The sequence below is a fragment of the Echiichthys vipera genome (genome assembly GCF_963691815.1).
Source record: "Echiichthys vipera genome assembly, chromosome: 5".
NCBI lineage: Eukaryota > Metazoa > Chordata > Actinopteri > Perciformes > Trachinidae > Echiichthys > Echiichthys vipera.
This window is the reverse complement of record NC_139830.1, coordinates 34,212,000-34,236,427: the sequence shown is the minus strand read 5'-3', so window position 1 is coordinate 34,236,427 and position 24,428 is coordinate 34,212,000. Positions and strand designations below refer to the sequence as shown.

General features: G+C 42.9%; 1 protein-coding gene across 1 annotated transcript in view; it reads right to left on the bottom strand.

Annotated features, from left to right (window-relative positions):
- Positions 1-11,508: 11,508 nt before the first annotated feature.
- The window catches only part of usp32 (ubiquitin specific peptidase 32), a 111,627-nt gene continuing 98,707 nt past the window's right edge, over positions 11,509-24,428 (bottom strand). The window contains exons 29-34 of the mRNA XM_083913803.1: positions 24,254-24,374; positions 17,562-17,753; positions 17,191-17,416; positions 16,562-17,019; positions 16,368-16,460; positions 11,509-14,844 (exon numbers count right to left, since the gene is read on the bottom strand). Of these exons, the coding sequence (XP_083769929.1) occupies positions 14,671-14,844; positions 16,368-16,460; positions 16,562-17,019; positions 17,191-17,416; positions 17,562-17,753; positions 24,254-24,374 (1,264 nt within the window). The 3' untranslated portion in view covers positions 11,509-14,670. The remainder of the gene's footprint in view (positions 14,845-16,367; positions 16,461-16,561; positions 17,020-17,190; positions 17,417-17,561; positions 17,754-24,253; positions 24,375-24,428) is intronic.

The window sequence follows — 24,428 nt, the reverse complement described above, 5'->3', positions numbered from 1 at the left end:
TCCAGTGCTGCTGACCACAGTGTCAGACACTCCGTCGTGCAGTCTGACATACTGTGGTCAACCCATCAAGTAATCCGTAATCCAGGAAACTAGGGAGGGTCCACCTGCATCGCCGTCAGCTTACTTCCCAGCAGAGCAGGCCGGATGGTATTGAATGGACTGGAGAAGTCCATGAACAAGATTCTCACAGTGGTGCAGGCACGGTGGAGCAGGAAGATGATAGCGTCCTCCACACCTAGTCTCGGCTGGTAGGCAAACTGTAGAGGGTCCAGTGATGAGCTGACCAGGGGCCGGAGAAGTGACAGGACCAGCCTCTCCAGGGACTTCATCAGGTGCGACAGCAGCGCCACCGGTCTGCAGTCTTTGGAGGTGCTGGACGCACCTTCTTCGGTACTGGTACCAGGCAGGATGTCTTCCACAGCACAGGGACCTTCTCAAGACTCAAGGCTGAGGTTGAAGATGTACTGCAGGACTCCAGTCAGCTGGGTCGCACATGCTTTGAGGACCCTCGGGCTGACACCATCGGGACCTGCTGCCTTGCCTGGGCGGAGTCTGCACAGCTCCTTCCTCACGTGCTCTGCAGTGAAGGTCTGTCTGCTTGTCTGTTTGGTAGGGTTGGAGAGAGGTGATGGCGGGGGGGAGGGGACAGGTAGGGCAAAATCAGGAAGGAATTGAGGGGGAGGGGGGGTTGTCAGCAGGGGCGGAGGTTTGGATGTGGATGGTTGTGGAGGAGCCGTGGGGGGGTGTTACAGAGCCCTTTCATCAAATCTGTTGAAGAACAGTTTCAGCTCATTGGCACGTTCAGTACCACCTCCTTCTGTCTGGCTACCAGATGGTTTGTAGCCAGTGATGCTCCTCATGTTGCTCCACACGTCCTTTAAATTGTTCTGCTGGGGTTTGTGCTCCAGCTTCCTCCTGTAGCTGTCTTTGCCTTGTTGAATCCTCTCCTTACGCTCCGTCTGGACCTGCCTCATCTCGTCTCTGCCCCCATCTCTGGAGGCCCTCTTCTTCTCATTCAGCAGGACCTTGATGTCTCTGGTGACCCACGGCTTGTTATTGTGGACACAGCGTACAGTCACTGTAGGAACAACGCTGTCCACACAGAAATTGATGTACCCTGTTATGCAGTCTGTGAGATCATCAAGGTCCTCTCCATGTGAATCACAGAGCAAATCCCAGTCTGTAAGTTCGAAGCAGCCCTGTAAAGCTTCATCGGTCTCCTGTGACCACCTCACAGTCCTGGTGGTCACAGGAAGCCGCTGGACTTGGGGCTTATACAGGGGCTGCAGGTGGATGAGATTGTGGCCCGATCTTCCAAGAGGAGGAAGGGCAGTGGAGCTGTTGGCCTCCTTTACATTAGCATACAGCAGGTCCAGTGTCTTGTTTTCCCTGGTGGGACAGTCCACAAACTGCTTGTAAGTGGGAAGTGTTGCAGCCAGAGTGATGTGGTTGAAGTCCCCAGATATTGCAATGAATGCGTCTGGGTGCCGTGTCTGGAGGCCAGCGATGACAGTGTGGATGACGTCACTCGCACGCGCTGCGTTTGCAGTCGGAGGAATGTAAACAAACAGGCCTCCCTCTGCAGATAGTATGGCCGCAGATTCACGGCAAGCATCTCAATGTCCGGGCTGCACACAGGCTCCTTTACAGTAATGTGTCCAGGATGACACCACTTGATGTTAATAAGAATAGCAAGTCCCCCACCTTTTCCTCTTGCCACTCACACGGTGACTCCTGTCCGCTCGAACAGTCTGAAAGCCGTCAACAGTTACGTTAGAGTCCGGGGATGTCACAGCACAAAGCACACTGCTCACACGATACATACACTGAGTCCTCACCAGGCCCGCCAGCTCGTCCATCTTATTAGCCAGCGACCTTACGTTCCCCATGGTGCTGGAAGGGAGAGATGGTTTATTTCTCCTCTTCTTTTCTCTGTGTTTACGTCCAGCCTTACATCCCCTGTACTTTCTCCTCAGTTCTGTGGGGATTTCAGGCCTCTCCCGCATCAGCGCCGTTGGTGTAAGCGACAACAGCTGTTCACGGGTGTAAACAATGGACCCTCCGCATTGTTGCGTCCAGACGGAGACGCGGTCAGCAAAAATAGTCCCAAGAATGTGACAAACGGACATAAAACATGTAAGAAACTTCACAAACATACTTGGCTAAGGTTAGCACGATGACTTACAGGAAAAAAGCACTAATAAAAAAGACAGTAAATAAGATAAAATAGCTAAGTGCAGAGAGAGAGCAACTGTTGCTGGCTGCCGCTCGACACAGAGCCGGAACCGGAAGATTATAACAATTGGTTATTAATGGTTGAACAACCTACTAACATGAATAAACAGGATTGTGTAGTGTATGGGTCCTAGACCCCTCTTACAAATAATCCCAGCTATAATTCCCCATACATGTGTAGCTGATATAACACGAATCGTAGGACAAATTGTAGTTGCTGGGATACTATTTTCCCAATCACTGTGGTCAACCTTAAGAAACCAATGTTTTCTAAAAAAGTAGCAACAGGCAACTTTACATGTAGAAACATGACTGAAGGAGAAAAACGACTAGGCAGGCTCTCAAAAGAATGGTGTCAAGTAATTGTGTCCGTAGACGGACAATTCAAACCCGTGTCACAAAGCAACATATGGTGGTGGTGTGGGGACGAGAGATTGTTTGATAAATTACCGAGAGATGTGACGGGATACAGTGCTCTCATAACATTGCTCTTACCAATATCTATTCATCCTATGTCTGCTGCAGATTTAGCAGCTAATCGATCCAGTGTAATGCCTGAACAGTGGCAACATGCGAAAAGATCTGCGAAATGGATAGATGTAAAAGATCCAACATACACTGATGCTATAGGAGTTCCATGAGGGCTGCCAGATGAATATAAAGTAGCCAACCAGATATCTGCAGGTTTTGAATCCATTTTTTTGCTTGTGGTGTACAGTTAACAAGAACGTCGACAGAATCAATTACATCCACTACAACGCGCAAAAGCAAGGAAATTGGACACAAAGTGGTTTCAAAGCAGTTCAGGATCAATTAGCTGCAACATCTCTCATGGCATTCCAAAACTGAATAGCCCTGGACATGCTATTGGCCGAGAAAGGAGGGGTATGTGCAATGTTCGGTGAACAGTGCTGTACTTTCATCCCTAACAACACTCCTGCTGATTGCAGCCTCACTAAGGCCATAGAAGGGCTCCGTACTCTCAACGGTAAGATGAAAGAACACCCTGGAGACGATGCCACTATGTGGGACTTCTGGATGGATGCTTTTGGGAAGTATAGAACTTTGGCGTCCTCTGTCCTAGTCTCCATAGCAGTATTTGCTGCAATTTTAACCTTGTGTGGATGCTGTTGTGTGCCCTGTCTGCGTGCCTTGCTTAACCGTCTCATTACTACAGCTATTTCACCCATGGAGAACAAAGTGGAGCAAATGTATCCTTTGCTTGGCAGCGATCCCTAAAGTGATGATGAAAGCAACGATGACGACAAGGAAACTCCTTTTGATTTGCCGGAACTGTATCCTGATCCAACAGACTATGTCTCTGACAAGTATTAAGAAACTTCTGAGTGTCAGCGAGAGAGCGAGAGCGAGAGCGAGAGAGCGAGAGAGCGAGAGAGCGAGAGAGCGAGAGCGAGAGCGAGAGCGAGAGCGAGAGAGCGAGAGCGAGAGAGCGACAGCGATATGGTCGATTGTTAAAAGAGAGAAAAAAGGAGCACATAATGCCTCCAACGAGGAAAAACGCGACAAACGAAGAAGTTGAGGATATTAAAAAATCGCTCGACTTCATCTCAGAGGAAGTTTCCGCTGTTCGGAAAACCATGATGGACTTGGTTAAGGAAATTAAAGCACTACGGCTACTGAATGCTGAAAAAGACAAGAGAATCGCCGATTTGGAAGACAAAGTTGCAGACCTGGAGCAGCACACTCGGGCAAACGATGTGATCATCTCCGGAATTAAGATAAAGCCCCGTTCTTATGCTCGAACAGTGGCCAGAGACGACGGAGATCCCGGTGAATTGGAAGTTGATTCCGTGGAGCAACAAGTGGTTACCTTTCTACAGTCCAAAGGGATACAGCTGGACTTCCAAAACATCGAAGCCTGCCATTCACTGCCAATGAAAAGCGCCAGTGATAGGCCCATCGTAATAATGAAATTGATGAGTAGAAAACATAAGATCATGCTGCTGAAACAAGGAAGGAAGTTAAAGGGGACCGATGTCTACATAAACGAGCACTTGGCCAAACGCAATGCTGAAATAGCCAGAAAAGCACGCATCCTAAGGAAACAAAGTAAAATACAAAACACTTGGACTTCCAACTGAAAAGTTTACACTAAATTGAATGGAACCCCGGAGGAAGCCAAAGTCATCTGTGTCAAGCATATCAGTGATCTGGACAAATTCCAAGGAGGGTGAATGGGATTACCGTCAAGGGAATAAGGACCACCTGGGTGAATCCGTAAGAGGTAAGAAGTAAAATAAGCAATCAAACTACAAATCAACTATGACCCACACTAGGTCTTGCTCTGAATCCGGGGAGGACATCAGTCAAATAACACAGATGATTGGTTCAGAGGAATATCAGAAATTGGAACTGGGAGTTTTTGAATACACTGACTACAGTAGGGGCATGGAACAGGATATAGACCCAGACAACAACTTTCTTTCATCTATAAATAACAACTGCTACTATTACACAGATGAACAATACAACCAGAGCATAAACTCTAAGGGGAAATTCTCTGTCATTCACTTCAACAGCAGAAGCTTGTATGCTAACTTCAATCACATCAAGGACTACCTTCATACATTTTCACAGCCATTTAGTATTATAGCTATATCTGAAACATGGATCACCAATGAAAAAGGTATAGATTTTGAACTGGACGGCTATGAATTCAGGTACAATAATAGACTTAACAAAAGTGGTGGAGGAGTTGCTCTGTACATTCATAAATCTCTTGACTTTAGGGTTATAGAGGGGATGACAACAGCTGTGGATCATTTATTTGAATGTTTGACAATTGAAGTCTGTATGGAGAAGACTAAGAATATTATTGTTAGTTGTATTTATAGAGCACCTGGGTCATGCATTAATACATTCGGCTCATGGATGGAAACTTTGTATATTTGTTTGCGGGGACTTTAACATTGATATGTTGAACCCCAAAAATCCAAATGCTACAGATGATTTTGTAAATGCAATATACGGTATGAGCCTGTTCCCACGAATCACTAGACCAACCAGAATTACAACCCACTGTGCTACTCTTATCGATAATATATTCACCAATGACATTGACAATAATACAATAAGCGGTATATTGATTAATGACATCAGCGACCACTTGCCAGTGTTCACAGTCTATGACATCAATATAAGGGAAAATTTAAACAAACAAATACATTATAGAAGAGTTAGGACAGAGGAATCAATAATTAACCTTAGAAATTAATTATTGGAGTATAACTGGAATGCAATATATGGAGAAAACGATGTTAACAGGGCTTATGACGAATTCCTAAGAATATTCTCTTCATTATATGAATCACACTGTCCAGTAAGAAAATGTAACAGAAGAACTTCATATGATCATTGTCCATGGATTATAAAAGGGCTGCAAAATGCTTGTAAAAAGAAAAATAAACTTTACGAAGATTTCATAAAACTGAAAACCAAAGAAGCTGAATGCAAGTACAAAAAATATAAAAATAAGTTAACTAATATTTTAAGACAAAGCAAAAACGATTATTATAAAAGAAGATTAGATGAAAACAAAGACAATATTAAAGGTATATGGAAGGTACTAAATAATATTATAAGAAATGGGTCTAGACATAATAATCTGCCTAACTATTTCATTGATATGGGTGTTGAAAATCATGACATGGCTAATGTGGTTAGCCATGTCATGAGTGGTAAACAGTTTTAATAAATTCTTTGTAAATGTAGGACCAGACCTTGCAAAGAAAATCAGTGACACAGGAAAACATGACGAACATAGGTTTGAGAGAAATCCCTGTTCATTGTTTCTTAAAGCAGTGACTGAAAATGAAATTATCAATATAGTAAATGCATGCACAAACAAACACTCAACTGACTTTAATGATGTCAATATGACCTTGGTAAAAAAAGTACTTCAGGGTATTTCCAAGCCATTAACCTACATATCTAACTTATCATTTCAAACTGTTTCATTCCCAAACAATATGAAAATAGCTAAAGTATTACCTCTATATAAGACTGGAAACAAGCACCATTTCACAAATTATAGACCTGTGTCATTGCTACCGCAGTTTTCCAAAATACTAGAAAAATTATTTAATAGCAGATTGGACACATTCTTAGAAAAACACAAAATACTTGCAGATAGTCAGTACGGATTTAGGACTAATAGATCAACATCACTGGCAATAATTGGGGCAATGGAAGAAATAACAAATGCAATAGATCACAAGAAATTTGCTGTTGTCATATTCATTGATTTAAAAAAGGCATTCGACACAATCAATCACAACATACTGCTCAATAAATTGGAAAGATATGGTATTAGGGGAATAGTACTTCAGTGGGTGACAAGTTACTTAAGTGGGAGACAGCAATTTGTGAGCCTGGGTGACTGTGTTTCATCTTGTTTGGACATTGTTTGTGGGGTTCCCCAGGGGTCAGTGCTGGGTCCCAAATTTTTTCTTTTGTATATCAATGACATATGTTATGTTTCTAAGATATTGCACTTTGTATTGTTTGCAGATGACACGAATATTTTTTGTTCAGGGGATGATTTACAAAAACTACAGGAGGAGATCAATATAGAATTGAATAAACTTAAAATCTGGTTTGACACAAATAGGTTATCACTCAACCTTGGTAAGACAAAAATGATGATGTTTGGAAATTGTAGAACAAATAAACAGGTAACATTAAAAATAGAGGGAACTGTAATTGAAAGAGTACATGAAATAAAATTCCTGGGGGTAACCATAGATGATAAAATGAGTTGGAAAGCACATATTAAACATGTACAAACCAAAGTTTCAAGAAGCATCGCAATAATAAATAAAGCAAAAAAGGTTTTAGATTACAAATCCCTCCACACTCACCGTATTTGCAATACTGTGCTGAGATTTGGGGCAACAATTACAAGACCTCACTACAGCCACTAACCATCATTCAAAAAAGAGCCATACGTGTCATTCATAACGCCGACAACCGGGAACACACTAACTCGTTATTCCTGCAATCACGCCTACTCAAATTTACAGATATGGTCAATTATCAAACAGCTCAAATTATGTTAAAAGCTAAATGTAATTTATTACCTACAAACATACAGAAATTATTCAGCATATATGAAAGGGGGTTACTATTTGAGAGGGACAACTAATTTCAATATTCCACTAGTGCGTACGATCAGGAAAGGTTTTTGTGTTTCAGTCAGCGGGGTGAGGCTTTGGAACAGATTTCATAAAGAATTAAAGGAATGTCCAAACGTAAAACAGTTTAAACTAAGGTATAAAGATGTGATCTTTACAAGGTACAGGGATGAAGTTACTCAGGACCACTAAGTGGTATAATGGGCACAAGGGTGTGATGGGGTGTACTGTAAAGTATGGGGGTGGATATTTTTTTCTATATATCTTTCTCTACATATCTAACTTATCATTTCAAACTGTTTCATTCCCAAACAATATGAAAATAGCTAAAGTATTACCTCTATATAAGACTGGAAACAAGCACCATTTCACAAATTATAGACCTGTGTCATTGCTACCGCAGTTTTCCAAAATACTTGAAAAATTATTTAATAGCAGATTGGACACATTCTTAGAAAAACACAAAATACTTGCAGATAGTCAGTACGGATTTAGGACTAATAGATCAACATCACTGGCAATAATTGAGGCAATGGAAGAAATAACAAATGCAATAGATCACAAGAAATTTGCTGTTGGCATATTCATTGATTTAAAAAAGGCATTCGACACAATCAATCACAACATACTGCTCAATAAATTGGAAAGATATGGTATTAGGGGAATAGTACTTCAGTGGGTGACAAGTTACTTAAGTGGGAGACAGCAATTTGTGAGCCTGGGTGACTGTGTTTCATCTTGTTTGGACATTGTTTGTTGGGTTCCCCAGGGGTCAGTGCTGGGTCCCAAATTTTTTCTTTTGTATATCAATGACATATGTTATGTTTCTAAGATATTGCACTTTGTATTGTTTGCAGATGACACGAATATTTTTTGTTCAGGGGACGATTTACAAAAACTACAGGAGGAGATCAATATAGAATTGAATAAACTTAAAATCTGGTTTGACACAAATAGGTTATCACTCAACCTTGGTAAGACAAAAATGATGATGTTTGGAAATTGTAGAACAAATAAACAGGTAACATTAAAAATAGAGGGAACTGTAATTGAAAGAGTACATGAAATAAAATTCCTGGGGGTAACCATAGATGATAAAATGAGTTGGAAAGCACATATTAAACATGTACAAACCAAAGTTTCAAGAAGCATCGCAATAATAAATAAAACAAAAAAGGTTTTAGATTACAAATCCCTCCACACTCACCGTATTTGCAATACTGTGCTGAGATTTGGGGCAACAATTACAAGACCTCACTACAGCCACTAACCATCATTCAAAAAAGAGCCATACGTGTCATTCATAACGCCGACAACCGGGAACACACTAACTCGTTATTCCTGCAATCACGCCTACTCAAATTTACAGATATGGTCAATTATCAAACAGCTCAAATTATGTTAAAAGCTAAATGTAATTTATTACCTACAAACATACAGAAATTATTCAGCATATATGAAAGGGGGTTACTATTTGAGAGGGACAACTAATTTCAATATTCCACTAGTGCGTACGATCAGGAAAGGTTTTTGTGTTTCAGTCAGCGGGGTGAGGCTTTGGAACAGATTTCATAAAGAATTAAAGGAATGTCCAAACGTAAAACAGTTTAAACTAAGGTATAAAGATGTGATCTTTACAAGGTACAGGGATGAAGTTACTCAGGACCACTAAGTGGTATAATGGGCACAAGGGTGTGATGGGGTGTACTGTAAAGTATGGGGGTGGATATTTTTTTCTATATATCTTTCTGTGTGTATCTGAATTATTATTATTTTTTTTTGGTAAACACACGTATAGCTATATGTGTGTTACTTTATTGTGCGTTGAGGACTTTTTTCTGGCTTAGCACCCAGCAAAGCGTTTTCTGTTTTATTTATTATTATTCTTTTTTTTTTATATATAAGAAATCTCATGGGCTAGGAAGCTCATTGCTATTTTTGTTGTAAGTTATAAAGAAGGATCAGGGGTGGGAGTTTATAAGTTTAACTTCTTCTCACTCCTTTTCGAATATTTATTTCATGATGAATGCGATTACTGTTGTAGATATGTATGTGCATTTATGTGTATGTACACGTGTGTAAAAAAAAAAATTTTTTTTTTTTTTTGGGAGCAATATTCGAAATACATGCAACAAACAGTGTTAATGTATTTTGTGCTCATGAAAATAATCTTACAGCTGACAATCAAACAAAAAGTGGCTGACTAAAAGTGATGTGAGAATTTGAGCAAATATGTGATAAACAGGAGGGAAATGTTAGAATAATTGTACATAAAATAATCTCATATTAACTCCAATTACCTTTACATATGAACTAACCTTACTTGGTGTGTGTGTACAGCTAATTTGTGCAGAGTTGTTTTGCAGGTAGAAGAAATCAGATAAGCATGACTGCTGATGAGTCAACAAAGAGGTATCTGTGCAAAAACAGAAACTGCTCATCTGTTTAAAGACAGAACACGTTTCAAGGACGAGCAACATGTGCCCCCTCTCCCGTACAGGATGTAACTCATGAAGATAATGAATTGAGCAACATGTGAAGAGTTGCAGTTGTGTGCCCCCTCTCCCTTACAGCTATAACTCATATTGTAACTAGGGACCACCTTAAGGAAATAAAAAGAAAGGGCTTGGCAGAGGGTGCTTCAGAGCAGTAGGAGATTGTAACTGAACACATCTCTATCCGTTCTCCTTGCAAGTAGTATAACTCTTGTCTTTCTCTCTTTTGTTATTTTTTGGATGTTCTAGGTTGTTTAAACCTGACAATTATCTTCTTTTAGACAAGTTGTATGCTAGTGGTCTTTCTACTATTATTTTTTAACTAATTTCTTCATTACAGAAGTCAGTGTATCTCCTTTCAGGATAGTCAATCAGATTTTAAGATTATAGATAAAGGTGTTCCACAAGGCTCATCTTTAGGTCCTCTCTGTGACAAAGTGGGTGATATTATTGTACTCACCACTTTTTCCATACACGTATTGATCTGTCCACATTGCTCCAGTTATTTTCATAGTGTATTTATTTTCAGTTTGCTATAGTTTTACCATCACTTTGTGTAACATTTGAACACTTACTATCCCGAGTTTGTTTGTGTTCAAACTGTTTTTACATCAACCATTTTTACATGAAGTACTAGTTTAATTTAAAGCAATCACACAACTATAGTTTAATTTCAATTATTTTTTATTAAGTTGCAAGTTTGAATTGTAAATTGTTTGTTTCCTTTATATTCACCATTTCTTTGTCGCTTTCTCTGGTCCATCATGCAGGAATGTTTGGGAAGGATCCGTCAAGCATTTCTGGGGTTTTTATGGTGTTGATGTAATCGCTGACATCACTGGACAAATCCAATCGAGGGGGTTTATTTTGTTGTAGATAATTTAATGTTTGTTTGATTTATTTGAGGGGTAGGTGGGGGGAGTTACTGACCTGTTGAAAGTATACTTCAATTGTGTTGAGGAGCAATTAGAGAGTCCAGCTTTGTGGAGATTAATGAAATGAGTAATTGTGTTTTATAGGCCCACCTCTGGGATAGTGGACCAAGAAGTCCAGAAAAAAAATATTAGATTATGCTTATGTTATCTATGGTAACACCTCTGAAACAAATCTCCATCCTCTTGATGAACTGTATACTAGTCTGTACACTTATGCTCAGTTGTCCTTTTAGAACCCATCACTGTTTAATGTTTGAGTCATTAAACTGGCTCACCCCTAAGTCCAGAAGGCAATTCCATTGGTTAATACTTATTTTTAGATGTATCTATTCCAATTTTCTTTCTTATTTGACCCCCCCGGGGTCTAGACTCTGGTGGTGGGGAAGAGGGTTACTGAAGACCTGGATGATGGGTGTGGAGCAGGACTGTGTTGAATGTGATGTAGACTGGAGGTGAAGGAGTGGAGGAGGATCCCATACGTGTCAGCGACAGCAGCAGAGAGAAGAGATTTTAAAAAAGAAAACCAACCTTGTCACAATTTATCCTGTGGAGCATGAAGTTGTCAAAATATTTCGTCTGGACCAAATTGTTGGAGTCAACCTCCGTTACAATCCAAATCTGCATAATTCAGAACACACAAAAACCCCACACATCTGGTGTTTCCTCTGCAGAATTTAATTTGTTGCTTGGGTATTTTGTTACAGATCAACGGTATCACTCCATATACAACTACAAGTACAGTATTTTGTACAGTCCATATTCAAATACATAGTTTTCATTGGCTTATTTACAAAACACATTTTTTTATGTACATGTTTTCATGTCAGTGCAACGTCACTTTTTTTCAACAAACACCTTACAAAAAAGTTCTTTAAATTAACACGTGTGGTTCAGATCTAACAGAAACAAACTTATATAAAGAGGCTACAGACACTGACAGACAGCTCAGTAGTAGATTGCACTGCCTGCCGACATTTCGAACTACTCTTCTGGGGGTGGGACCGGTGGGCGGAGCTTCTGGAGATGGGGAGGGGCTTAAGATAACAAGATCAGTGGTTGCCCAATTTCTGTGTCAAAGTTCAGTCCTTTTAGGCAAAAAATCTTTGTTCTTGGATTACGGAAATTGTGCTAAAATTATCTGTTAATTGTGTTTTTGCAAATACAGTTTAACCTACAGGTTTGGTAAACTTGGCAACACACAAGTAGTCATTTGAGGGAACATTCACAGCCACAAAAAACAGTTGATCGCTTTAAATGAAGTGATCATTACAAACTGTGTTCTCAAGAGACTAATCCTTAGGAAAAAAGTTACCTTTGAGACGTGTGATGACCTTTCAAACTCTGACACAAACTGGACGTTGTCTACAGCTCGATGCAAAGGCAGGAGGGCGGAGGACAAAAAGAGCTGAGCAAGCAAACACAAATAGCACTCATCTGTACATTTCCATTTGATCAACAAACGTACTCTGCAAAGGAAAATAAAGTTTAATTTAGTGGCATATCTCTCCAAATACATCCATACATCCTCATAAAATACAGCAGCTAAAAAAGGGGCGAGCACAGAGATTCATCTCCTGTGATCTAGAAGACAAAGTGGGGAGCCACTGACTGTCTGCTGTCTGTTCACAGTGATTAGACCGAGCCCCGCGCAGGAGGAGCTCCACACATGCTGCTACACCAAGCTCTGCAACACACGTGCTTATTCATTTTCAACTAACCGCAACAGTCACATAAAGTAGCCAAAAACTCAGATAAAAGGAGGAACAGAATTTGGAATTTACATGGAACTGATATTTAGACTCAGCACAAAGAAAACTACTGATAAAGTTGGGTTTTTACAGGTCTGACGACATTACAAACACATACTGCAGCTCTCAACGGATTCCACAGGATGTTACTTTTGAAGAATTAATGAACACTAACCCGAAACCATCCGATATTAGTGGGTTTATGAAGATATTTAGCAGGATGCCATTTTGAAAACTGAACCACAAGGTGCAGGGGTGCGTGGGAGTGCTTTATCTATGGCAATGGCGATGACGTCTTATAAGGTGGAGACATACCAAACTGACAGTAGGATGTCGTTCAAAGTTGGGCCGGTAATCAGGCCTTAATGGCTGTTCTGCCGAGACACAGGCAACGTGAGGCGACGCATCAATCGGCCTTCATCGCCACTAAACTTCTTTAAAGCTTGGTTGGTGTGTCACTGCCTTTAAACTTTCAACCAGAGAGGGCACTAAAACTCAGCCTCTCAGCCTGCTGTTAAACAGGAAACCACAAGTTAACAAATCATGTATCCAGGTGCTGTGGAGGACGACTGCATGTGTGAAAATAGTCTTTTGTGTCTTTAGAGGGAGTGGAGCTGGCTGTTTAACCACCATGACACCCCCGAATGTCTGATTGAACCGTTCGTGCCAGGTTGCACTGTGGGTAATGTAGGCACCAGGTATAGATGAATGAGTGGAATAAAAAAAGAGAATATTTCACGTGCAACCGCATCAGTTTTGATCCTTTTCTTTTTACTGGCCTTCCTGACATTAATAGCAGTGCAATGCTAAATCAGTGGAGTAATCTTTTCAGTTACTCTTTAAATAATATAATGTTAAAATGACAGGTAAAATAATTTTGTAACTACAATAAAGTGATCCCCAATGCCCCAATCTTTTCTGGTTTCTTATTGGGGAGCATGTGAGCATTATTATTACAGAAGAGTCTGAATGTCAACAGTTGAGAATTGCAGCAGGTGAAAGGTCCATGTTGTGACAGTGCTATGAAGACAAGCCTGATGCCTCTGGTGGAGCTTTAGATATATTCCTATCTCTAACCTGAAGTGGCTACTTAAGGAAAAAAGAACAATACAATAAGACAACACATCTGCAGAATCGGTATATTATTCTTGAAGTGTGTCTCTTTTGAAATCATGGCACCTGTCCTAAAGCTAACTTTTTTAGTTAGAAGAAGTTATGGGTACACACAGGTCAACATTGCACAAATCATCACTATTTGGCAGCTTTAGAATGAAACACACTTTTGGCAAAAAATGCCTGATTATATATGTCAGCATCAGACCCCGGGGGGGTACCATAACTCCTACATGACTAGAAGGAAGCATTTAATTTATTATTATTAATACTGTCACAAACCTTTAGGGCAGAGTTGGCCGACAGACTGAAGGAAGCGATGAGGTAGCATGTGAATCATATTTCCCTAATGAAGCTATCACAAATAAAACATATGTAGAACCATTTTTTAAAAAATGATTCTTGTCACAGTATCCAATAAACTCCGATACTGAATGACAACATCATGTTGATCTGTGGCATCAAATATGACATCAACTCAGGTTCTTTAACTCTGGGAACCAGTTGACACTTGGCATTTAAAACTTCCCCTATATCCAATTGTTTGTTGTTGTTTGCAGTTGCACCTGGACTTCATTATGTGGCCTCGGTATATTCCTATATCATAAATGCACAATAACTTAGCAACATCAATTCATGACTTGGCCATACTGGCATACATTCAGAGATGCGTTAGTATGCAGGTATATGTTACATGTAAGTTATGGCGAGGGTTGTTCACATGAGGGGAGGAGTGGGGTTTTGTTCCGTCTGGCTCAGCAAAGTGCACCAGTGCTTTCACCAGGGCTTCATGGTTGTCTTGGCAAACCTTTGCACTGAAATATGTTTGCGATCAAGTGTAGAAAGTGCTGCGACGCATCCCTAAAGACAAAGACCACAGTTGGACTCTAGTCATTAGCAGTTTGTGAGAATTCTTCAGAATGATCTAAACGTTTGGTGCCTCCTGCTCAGAGAGCGGGTGTAGTGCCTGCTGATGGAAGACAGGGTGTGGTCACTGGAGGACACAGTATTTCTTGTAGTCGGACTCAAAGTCTTCATCCATGCTACTGGTGTCTGCCATCTTCTTGCCATCAATCTTTGGCAGGAACTGGGAGTAGTCCACTCCCTGCTGCTCATAGAAGAGGATGTAGGCCGAGTCGGTGTCGATCTCCTCAGAGTGCACTTCCTGAAAGGACATTTTATACACAGAGGGGATGTGATTGCTCTTTTCAAGCTACATGTCAATTAACTTGTTATGTGTTAGGAACGAACCGATTACTTGTTCTTCAGTGTTTCTGACCTTGTGAGTCCGTAGCAATACACCTGCTTTTGTGTCCCGTAGCAATGCTAGAGTAAACGCATCATTTGCTAACAGCTAGCTATTTAGGACCAGGCTTTTTCCTGCTAAACAACGGCCATGTGAAACCACTAAAAGGGCTTGTTTTTGACAATGACAGGCTCAGATTATAATTATATCATTATAAATGTCTTGATCCGGTCTGTTTGTTATTGTGTCTAACCAAGTCTCGCTCAAGGGGAAGTCTTGTTCTGAAATCCTGTGTGGCCTCTTCCACATTGTCGAATTGTGCTAAATATCCAGCCATGACATTGACAATCTTTTCCAGAACACTACACTACACTTTCTGCACTCAAACACAGCGAACCATACCCAGCACTACTCTCCCCAACTCATGTTTCCACAAAGGGGTGCACCAAACCAATGCTCAGTATCAGTATCAGACCAATACTGGCCAAAATCAGTGATATATATTTTTTATTTGGATATATTTGAGTGGAAAAAATATAGCATCCGATACGATCCATTGGCCTAAACTGTTGATTTGATGTCACGTCATCAGTCCATACTATAAAACTGTGAAAAGCTATGTTCCATCAGAGCTGTGGATGCAGCTGCCAACTGCCAGGTGGCATTTTAAATGACATTGGCTAGCATCATCACTATCAAAAGAAAAGTTTGGTTCTCTATATGGCCTGCCTAGAGCAATATATGAATGCAGTCGAGTGAGATTAAACATCGGTAAAACCGCTGCAAGCTCATGACACCACTTCGGACTGGAGAGCTGGATGATTAATGATTTCCTTTAGAGACTAACGTTAAGAGGTGTTTGAGTTGAACTGGGTCACCTTGCTAAACTGTGTTTTCTGTGTAATCTAAATGAGCTCTTGCTGGACATAGAATGGGAGTAGAATATTGGGAGTAGAATGTTTGTTTCACAGTTTGAGCATCGTGTTTTAGATGGCTGGATAAGCAAAGTGCATCCATAAATAAATTATTAAGGTCTTAGTTGTTTGAGAGAGAAAAAAAAAGACAATATTAGCAGACACTCAAGGTTGCGGAATCAGCCATGAAACAGGGGTATTGAGTCGCCCCTAGTTTCACCATGCCAGATTTCAGAACAAGACTTCTCCTAGCTAAATCCCAGGACCCAGTTTATTTTTTGACCGCCCGCTCTCATGGAGCAAAGTCAAACTGCAGAGCTCTGCAGCCCTGCCTCTGTGTGTTCAAATTTTACTAACACAATACAGATTCCTTGCTTTACAGTTGGACTGAAAATAGAAAAGCTCTTCTATCTACAGGTGGATGGATGTGATACTATATGTTTGGCCAGTTATCCGTTGCAATAATCAAAATACAGTAATGAAAGGTATTCTATTATTTGTGGAATATAAAGATTTCTTATGCCTTACCTTACAGCTGCTGTCATTGTAACAGTACCATTTCTCCTTGGGGTTTTTGGCATATGTCACATAGTGGCCTCCTCCCATGATTCCTGAATGACACTGAGGAGGTAAGACAGGAAAATATTTTAAGACTTGTTTCAAAGCAGAAAAAAAAGCCTAAAACTGCATGTATGACAGTGCTGTTGATGTGTGACACTTACTGATATTGCATAGAGGTTGTAGATGGCATCCAGACACATGTTGTCTCTGTGTGGGAGCAGTGAGTTGTCAGGGTCCATGCTGCTCTCTGTGCTGCAGTCTGAGCCCAGCCCGTTGCTGTTACCATTTACCAGGACTACATCACAGTGGCTGCTGGACGCCTCAGTACCGTACGTTTCATCTGACGCCACCTCCTCTCCTGATCCAGGGAGGCTTGATGCTGCGGCTCCCGCTTTGCTCTCCTCTGTGTCTGGCTGTGGTTCACCGTCCTGTGGTTCAGCCTCAGAACTAGCGGCCCCATCCAGACTCTCCTTGCTGTTAGAGAGGCGGTGTCTGCTGCTCAGCTGGGGCAGGCGTAGCCGGCCTGGCCTGCGGCCTCCGCTGCCGGTCTTTGGGCTGCCAGAGGGGCTGCTGGTCCGGCTGAGAGAAGGTGCAGACTTCCTGCTAGAGGCAGGGGAAGCTGTTGGGAAAGGACAGAGTTAAATGTATGTCCACTGCCACTGGGCCATTAACTGCTCTGCTCATTTATACTTCAGTCGATTTTATTTAAGACGCTCTCATGCTCTTAAACATCAAACATGATGTATCTTTAAAAATGTGAGTCATCTCAGTGCATGAGTGAGTGTGGTACCTTTGGGGAGGTTGCAGAAGCCAGCAGGGGCAGAGATGGAGGACAGGTTGTCTTCTCCAACCCTCAGCAGATCCTCGCTTTTACTGCGGGAGTGAAGGCAATGCTGCTCCAGGTCTCTGGGAGCCAGGAAAGCGCTGGGGTCAAAGTTCTGCCTAGGAAACTTTACAATCTTCTGGGATTTGATCCAACGGCCATTTACAAACTGGAAGCGCTTCAGGTGGACAATCTGAAGAAGAGACACGTATTGCAAATACTGTGTTGTCCTTTCAATGCAAACAGTGAATACTACTGAAAACCACATGTAGAGTTCTCGTCTATCCCTGTGAGACCAGAGCTCAGGTCTGACACAGACTGAGAAGTGTTGCACTGACCAGCATGGGCGGCAGCCTCCAGAGGTCTAGCTTCTTAGTGGCCAGCCGATGCGTCTTGCACTTGGAGCAGTAGTAGAGCTCGTCCTCACCCAGCTCTTCCTCGCTGGTGAAGGCCTTCAGGCAGCTGTCCAGGCTGATGGGCTCAGCTTGGGCCCGACGGGACTGCTCCACACTGCAGTGCTCCTCCACAATCTGCATAGAGACCATGGTGGTGATGATACTGAACGGGGTGAGGATAATTTCACAACCAGCAACCGCTAAAGATTTTTTTTGGCAGTTTTCAAGCCATTATTCAGTAGTACAGACAGAAAATGAGGTGAGAGAGAAAGTGGGAGCAGGTCGGAGTCAAACCCGGACCTTCAGCCTCATTACATGCGGCGCCTGCTCTAACCACTGAGCCTCCGCCTCTAACCTTTGGGCTGCTACTTCTTCACGGACCTTGCAGAGGAACTAGTGATGGTCAACCCTGATCATTTTAAGGATTAGGGTTATTCTGAGTCACTCATTAATATGATCCGGGTTGTGCGAGTCACTTGAGTCAAATTCACCAGATGGCTAATGAAACTTGTTCCTACGATGTAATCAACAGTCAATGCACCTACTCACTAAAGAAAGTGAATGACCAAATGCACAGGGTACATAAATTTGAGGATTTAAAATTGTACTCCATCAGGTTTGAGATATGTTGTTTCTAGCGGCCTCTTTGACAGTAAGATGTAACAGCAGGTGAGTCTGTTCTTTCAGAGCCTCCATCTTGTCACGTTCATGTTTACTATGGGTGTTGACAATTGTCCTTTTTTGTTCTTTGGAAACTTTATTGAAACACATTCACTTCTACATCCAGTCTGTTCCCTATATGTTCCTCGTTTTAATCTATGCACACACATGCTCCTATTATACTTCTGCCCTTATAACAAGCCTGACTCAGAAGTTGGCATTTCCGATTAAAAGTGAACGCAGCATAACTGTTGGTGACGATCTGGCTGTCAGCACCGCCACTAACATGGTGGTTTATTTACATTTAGAGAGGGAATGTCTCCACAGACACACAGATGTGACTACTCAGCAAAAAAGGCAACAAGAGCTTTCATTAGTGGGTCATATGATCAATCACCATTGTTTTAACTCACTCTGTGATGGACAGGAACTTAAAAGGCAATTAAATAGATGAGTGCAACAGGGAATGGATTTTAAACATTTGTAGTATCCTTCTACCCAAAGCACAGTCAGATATTGCTATAAGTCAGTGACATGAGTCGTTGGCTAATAACTTGAGGAAATGTGGGTCATTTCTTAATTTCGTCTCTCACATGTTCACCATGTACCCAAATGTATTCTGATCTGCAATCTCAGACTCAGACTCATCAAACAGCCGATTCACAGATTCAAAGTCTCTCTCATGATTTTCGGATGTACCCGGATGTATCCTGATCTGTGACTCAGACTGACTTTGGTTCGCTCAGTCCCCCAGGTGACGTTTGATGATACAAATTAACTTGTTGCTGCAGGTTCTATAACAGAGCATATAGAGTGTACTGGCAGCACATATAGAGTTCTACAGTATATGTTGTTGTTGGGTTGTAAACATTTTAAGAGGTTTGTGTTTAATGCAATTTCTCATTTAATAGTGGTACATTTGTGATAACTCCACTGACTGGAGTAAATGGTCACTAAAGATCCATGATTCTTGGCTTATTTTTAGGAGCCGGGGGAAAGAGCTGGGTGACAAGATGACCGATCATTACTAAGATGAACGTCTGCACCAATCAGACTGTTTCTAGCTCCACATTAATTAATTATTAATTATTCTGGTACCATCCACAGCTTTTGACAAGTGTTAAAATACATCTACTGATGCCTCTGGTCACATCCTCAGTGATGTTCCTGGAGTCATTGGAGGTTTCGGGTCTTTCAACATCATACCCCTCATCCAGGTGACCCAGCCGGGGTTGATCAATCCCCGGCTTGTGACCAGATGGCAAACTAGCTACCATGCCTCCATGGTTCTCCTCTCTTGAGCCATAGCCATCTTGAGGCTCTCTCTGCCGCTTCGGTGGCTCTGCGGATGGCTCTCTTCCTTCTCTCTCCTTCGATGCCTTGAATGCTGAAGGCTCTGGTTAGAGAACGGGCCACAAAACCTCTGCACCCCACCTCTATTGGGAGGCACCTAGTCCTCCATCCTGCCTGCTGGCAGTTACTGACCAGTCCTGCATACCTGGAAAGCTTCCTCTCAAAGGCGTCTTCCAGGCGGTCTTCCCACGGGACTGTCAGCTCCAGCAGCACGACCTGCTTTGTGGACTCAGACATCAGAACCAAGTCTGGCCGTAGGGTAGTGGCAGTGATGTGGCTAGGAAACTTCAGCTGCTACTCAAGATCCCTGAGCAGTCGCCAGTCCCTTGCGGAAGTCAGGATGCCTGCGGGAGATCTTCTAGCTGGGGTCACTCGCTCCTCACCTCTGACAAAGGCAATCATTTCCCTGGAGGGACGGAACTGCTTAGCCCACTCTAGTCCAGTGCTGATGGCTTCAGCGATGGCCTTAAGGACCTGGTCGTGCCTCCAGCGGTACCGTCCTTGTCCAAGTGCCACAGTGCAGCAGCTGAGGATGTGTTCAAGGGTTCCTCGCTTCAAACACATTGGGCAAGCTGGTGACTCTGCTAGGCCCCATGTGTGCAGGTTAGATGGGCTTGAGAGCACATCATAGACTGCTTGGATGAGGAATTTAATGCGCAGAGGCTCAGCTCTCCAGATCTCAGCCCAGGTCACCTTCCTCTCAGTGGCATTCTCCCACTACGTTAGTTCTAACCATCTTTCTGTGCATGGCGATGATGTATCCAATGAAGGGGCTCTCCTGCACAGGCGTGATGTGTCCGTTGGCGACCCCTTTTTCCAGGGGCATTTCTGGGGTACAGGGCACTATGGTGCTGGGCCCACCGTTTTGGGATGAGGACAGGCTTATTGCCAGACATCGGGGTGATGTCTAATGAAGGGAAGAACGAGGACATGAGAAGATGAAGAACTGTGGATTCAGACAGCTGCATGCTGATAAGAGTACAAAGACAAAGTGTGAATGAACAGGCTAACCCGTCAGTGTGGGTGAGCTCAGAGACGTGGGTGAACCTGGCACCGGGATCTCAAATGCACACAGGAAGCCGTTAACAGACAGCCTGACCTTGTGGTTGTCCTGAGGAAAGTTCTAAACACAAAGAATTTGGACATCAGACCGGTGTTCAGCTGTTGGGATGGAAAAGATCCCAACCCTGCACGTCCACGAGTGACCATTGCACCCTTGCCTCTGCCTCTTGGACAGTGTCCACCGCCCTCCACTTTCTGCCAGTCCTAACTTGGATCCCAGCTTGGGCCACCATCGGGTCACTTGAGTCCCTATACTGCACCACCTCTCTAGCTCTCGACACCTTGAACTCCTCCTCCAAGGATTTAAAGGGCAACTGCAGTTTGTTGCTGCGCCCATAAAGGGCAATGCTACTAAGGCTCTTTGGTAGTCCTAGCCATCTCCGAAGGTGGCTGCTGACACTCCTCTCCAAGCACTCAACTGTAGAGATTGGGAAGGCGTAAACCAGGAGGGGCCACAGGATCCCGGGAAGAATGCCGTGTTGGTAGATCCAGGCTTTGAATTTTCCTGGCAGGCCAGATTTGTCCACAGCTTTCAGCCAGCCATCCAACTGAGTGCAAGTTGCCTGGATCGAAGTTGTGTCTCTCAGAGAGCTGTCAAAAGCCTTGCCCTAGCTCTTGACTGGCTTCTCTGAGATTGATGGAATAGCCGTGCCTGTGATGTAAAACCGGAATTTGTCCTCCACCTTTCCTTTCCTCAGCACCATGGATCTTGATTTGGCAGGTTTAAATCGCATCCAGGCCCACTTAACCAGCTTTTCAAGGCCTTTCAGAATCCACCGGCAGCCTGGTACTGATTCGGTGGTGACTGTGAGGTCATCCATAAATGCCCTGATAGGTGGCTGGCGTTGCCCGGAATTCATTCGAGGTCCTCTACACTCTGGCTCAGCAGACTTAGTGAGCATATTCATTGCCAAGGAGAAGAGTGTCACAGAGATGGTGCAGCCTGCGATGATGCCAATCTCCACCTTGTGCCAGCATGATGATGCTGCTCCTGATGAGACCCTCATCCTGAAGTTGCTGTAATAGTCAGCGATGAGGTCTCTACATCTGCTGGGGACATGGTGTTTTAACAGAGTGAGCTGGACTAGTTGGTGCAGAATGGAGCCAAATGCATTGGCCAGGTTGCCATTGTTCTCTCTGGCCTCCCGGATTAACTGTGTCACCACACCTGTATGTTCCAAACAGCCCGGCATTCCAGAAATGCTTCTGGACCGATGTGTCAATGTAGGTGTTCTTTGTCAGGTAGGTGCACAGTCGGCTGGATATGGCACTGAAGAAGATCTTTGCCTCGATGCACAACGAAGAGATGATGCGGAACTGGTCTAGCTGGGTGGAATTTTCCTCCTTTGGGATCCAGACTCCTTCTTCCACTCGCCATTGGTCAGGAATTTTCCCTTTCCTCCAGAAGACTCATAGGATTTTCCATAGACGTATTAGGAGCTTGGGGCAGTTCTTATACACCTTGTAAGGCAGTTCTTATACACCTTGTGCCACTGGGTCCTGGGGCAGAGCCAACCCTTGCTTTGTGGATGACCTCTCTGATTTCCTTCAGTTGCAGCTCTGACATGTCAAACTGCACTTCCGGTTCAGGAGGATCTATAAGGATGTTATACTCTCCCATCTCCTGATCCCTCTCGGGGTCACTGTACGTCTGTGCAAGATGTTGGTCTATGTCTTCCTGCGAGGCGGCAAGTCTCCCATTGCGCTTCTTCCCCAGCAGAGCTTTGGTGAAATTGAAGGGGTTGGCGATGAAAGCAGCTCGTTTGCTTGCCCTCTCTCGTCGGTGCCTTCGTTGCCACTCTGCACGGCGGAGGACTATGATCTTTTTACGTAAGATGCACATTAACTGGGCCAAGCCAATGCGTTCCTCATCTCCTGCCACCTTGTGCTGGGATTTTAGGACTTTCATCTCCTTTCTGATGTTGTGAATCTCCACAGCTCTCTGGTTCATGGAGTACGGCTGCCAGAGATTTTCTTCTCCTCCTCACCAAAACGTTCAGCGATGTTGACAATGATCGTTGTCATGGCCTGAAGTTTCTGACCGGCCTCTCCCTTAGCCAGTGCCTCCAGGATTTGGTCGACATCGTCATCGAACTAACTCCATAGTGTCGACATGGTAGCTGCGGGCCATTTGATCCGCCTCCTGTCCGACTTCATGCTCAGGGAATTGATCGTCAACACTTGGAGGTTCCGGGCACTGTGGGGTGACTCCGGGCCTGGCTCCTCCTGCGACTCACCAGGTTGGGCGCCTGTGCGACCGAGCACTTCATCTTTGCTTGGAATGAAACCCCAAAAAAAACCATTCCAATGTGTTACAAACTGAACTGGACTGAACTGTTTGGTGGAAACGAGGCTTAACTGATGTTATTTGAGTACTGTTTTTAAATCAGATTTTACTGCTAACTAACCTGTATACCAAAAAAGTGCCCCAGTGACATGTGCCATGATACTTAAAGTATGTATCTTTAATTAAGAACACTATCACAAATCAGAAGTAGCACCCTTAATGGCACAGCTTACAGGTCCTTACTGGATCCTTTATTGGATTGCACTCTGTCATTTAATGAACTTTGCATTAAGCAGCTCACTGGTGACTCTGTGCTAAAACTCACTGTGAACCACAGCAATAAATTCATAAACTGCTGGGAAAGTCTGTAAACAAAGTAGGACCTAAAATGTCTATCAGCAGGACGCAGGGCAGTGGGACAGCAGCCATGTTACTGACTCAGCAAGCCTCACTGAGAAATCACTCTCACTTCTTACATATTGACAACATTGTCTCATTAGGCTGCAATGATCAATTACAGTACAGAGGACACGAACATATGTATGCCTCCACCAACCAGTCAAGTTGCAGTTTACATCCAACTGTCCAGACTTACATTATATATGTAGCAATTAATTAAAAAGGTATTAAGTGTATTTTTTTGTATAACCTGGGTGCTTCACACTTCAGATCTCTACAATCAGTACAGTTTGAAGATTAGTGTCACCAATTCATTATCTGACCAAATGTTCCTGATTTATGACAGTGAAGTTGACCTTTTGGTTATAAAATGTCATCACTTCATCGTTTTATCCTGTTAGACATTTGTGTGAAACCTTGTCAGAATTAATCTAATTCAGTGACCTTTGACCTCCAAAATCTAATCAGGTCATCCTTGAGTCCAAGAGGACGATTGTGTCAAATCTGAAGACATTCCCTCAAGACGTACATGAGCTATCGTGTTTATGAGAATGGGACAGAGGTATGAAAACCTGAAAACATAATGCCTTGAGTCACGGCTGTCGTAGACGCAGAGGCATAAAAATGCTGCTGGTGACATAAAAACTGGCCCAAGTTAAATATTGTTTTAAGGATGTAACCATTTCCTACACAGTGTAACCTATGGCAAAAAAGAACTACACACTCATATATGTCGTATGTCCAGAGAGAAAATAAAGGAAAAAAATACCATGAACATTAAATGTTGTATCTTTTTTTTCACTAAAAATCCTTTGACTGCTCTTTATTATACTGGGAGCCCCAGCCAGAGAAAGTGTCAGTGTGTGTGTTTTACCCTCTCCTGTGAGGTCTGGTAGCGGAGATGCAGGGCGGTGGGGTCCCAGTCCACAGCTATATAAGCATTTCCTACAGAGGCTCTGTCCTCTGAACACTCTATTGTACAGCCTCGGCAGAACCTGGAAACACACAGACGGACACAGTACCAACCAAGAAATGATTAATATGCATAG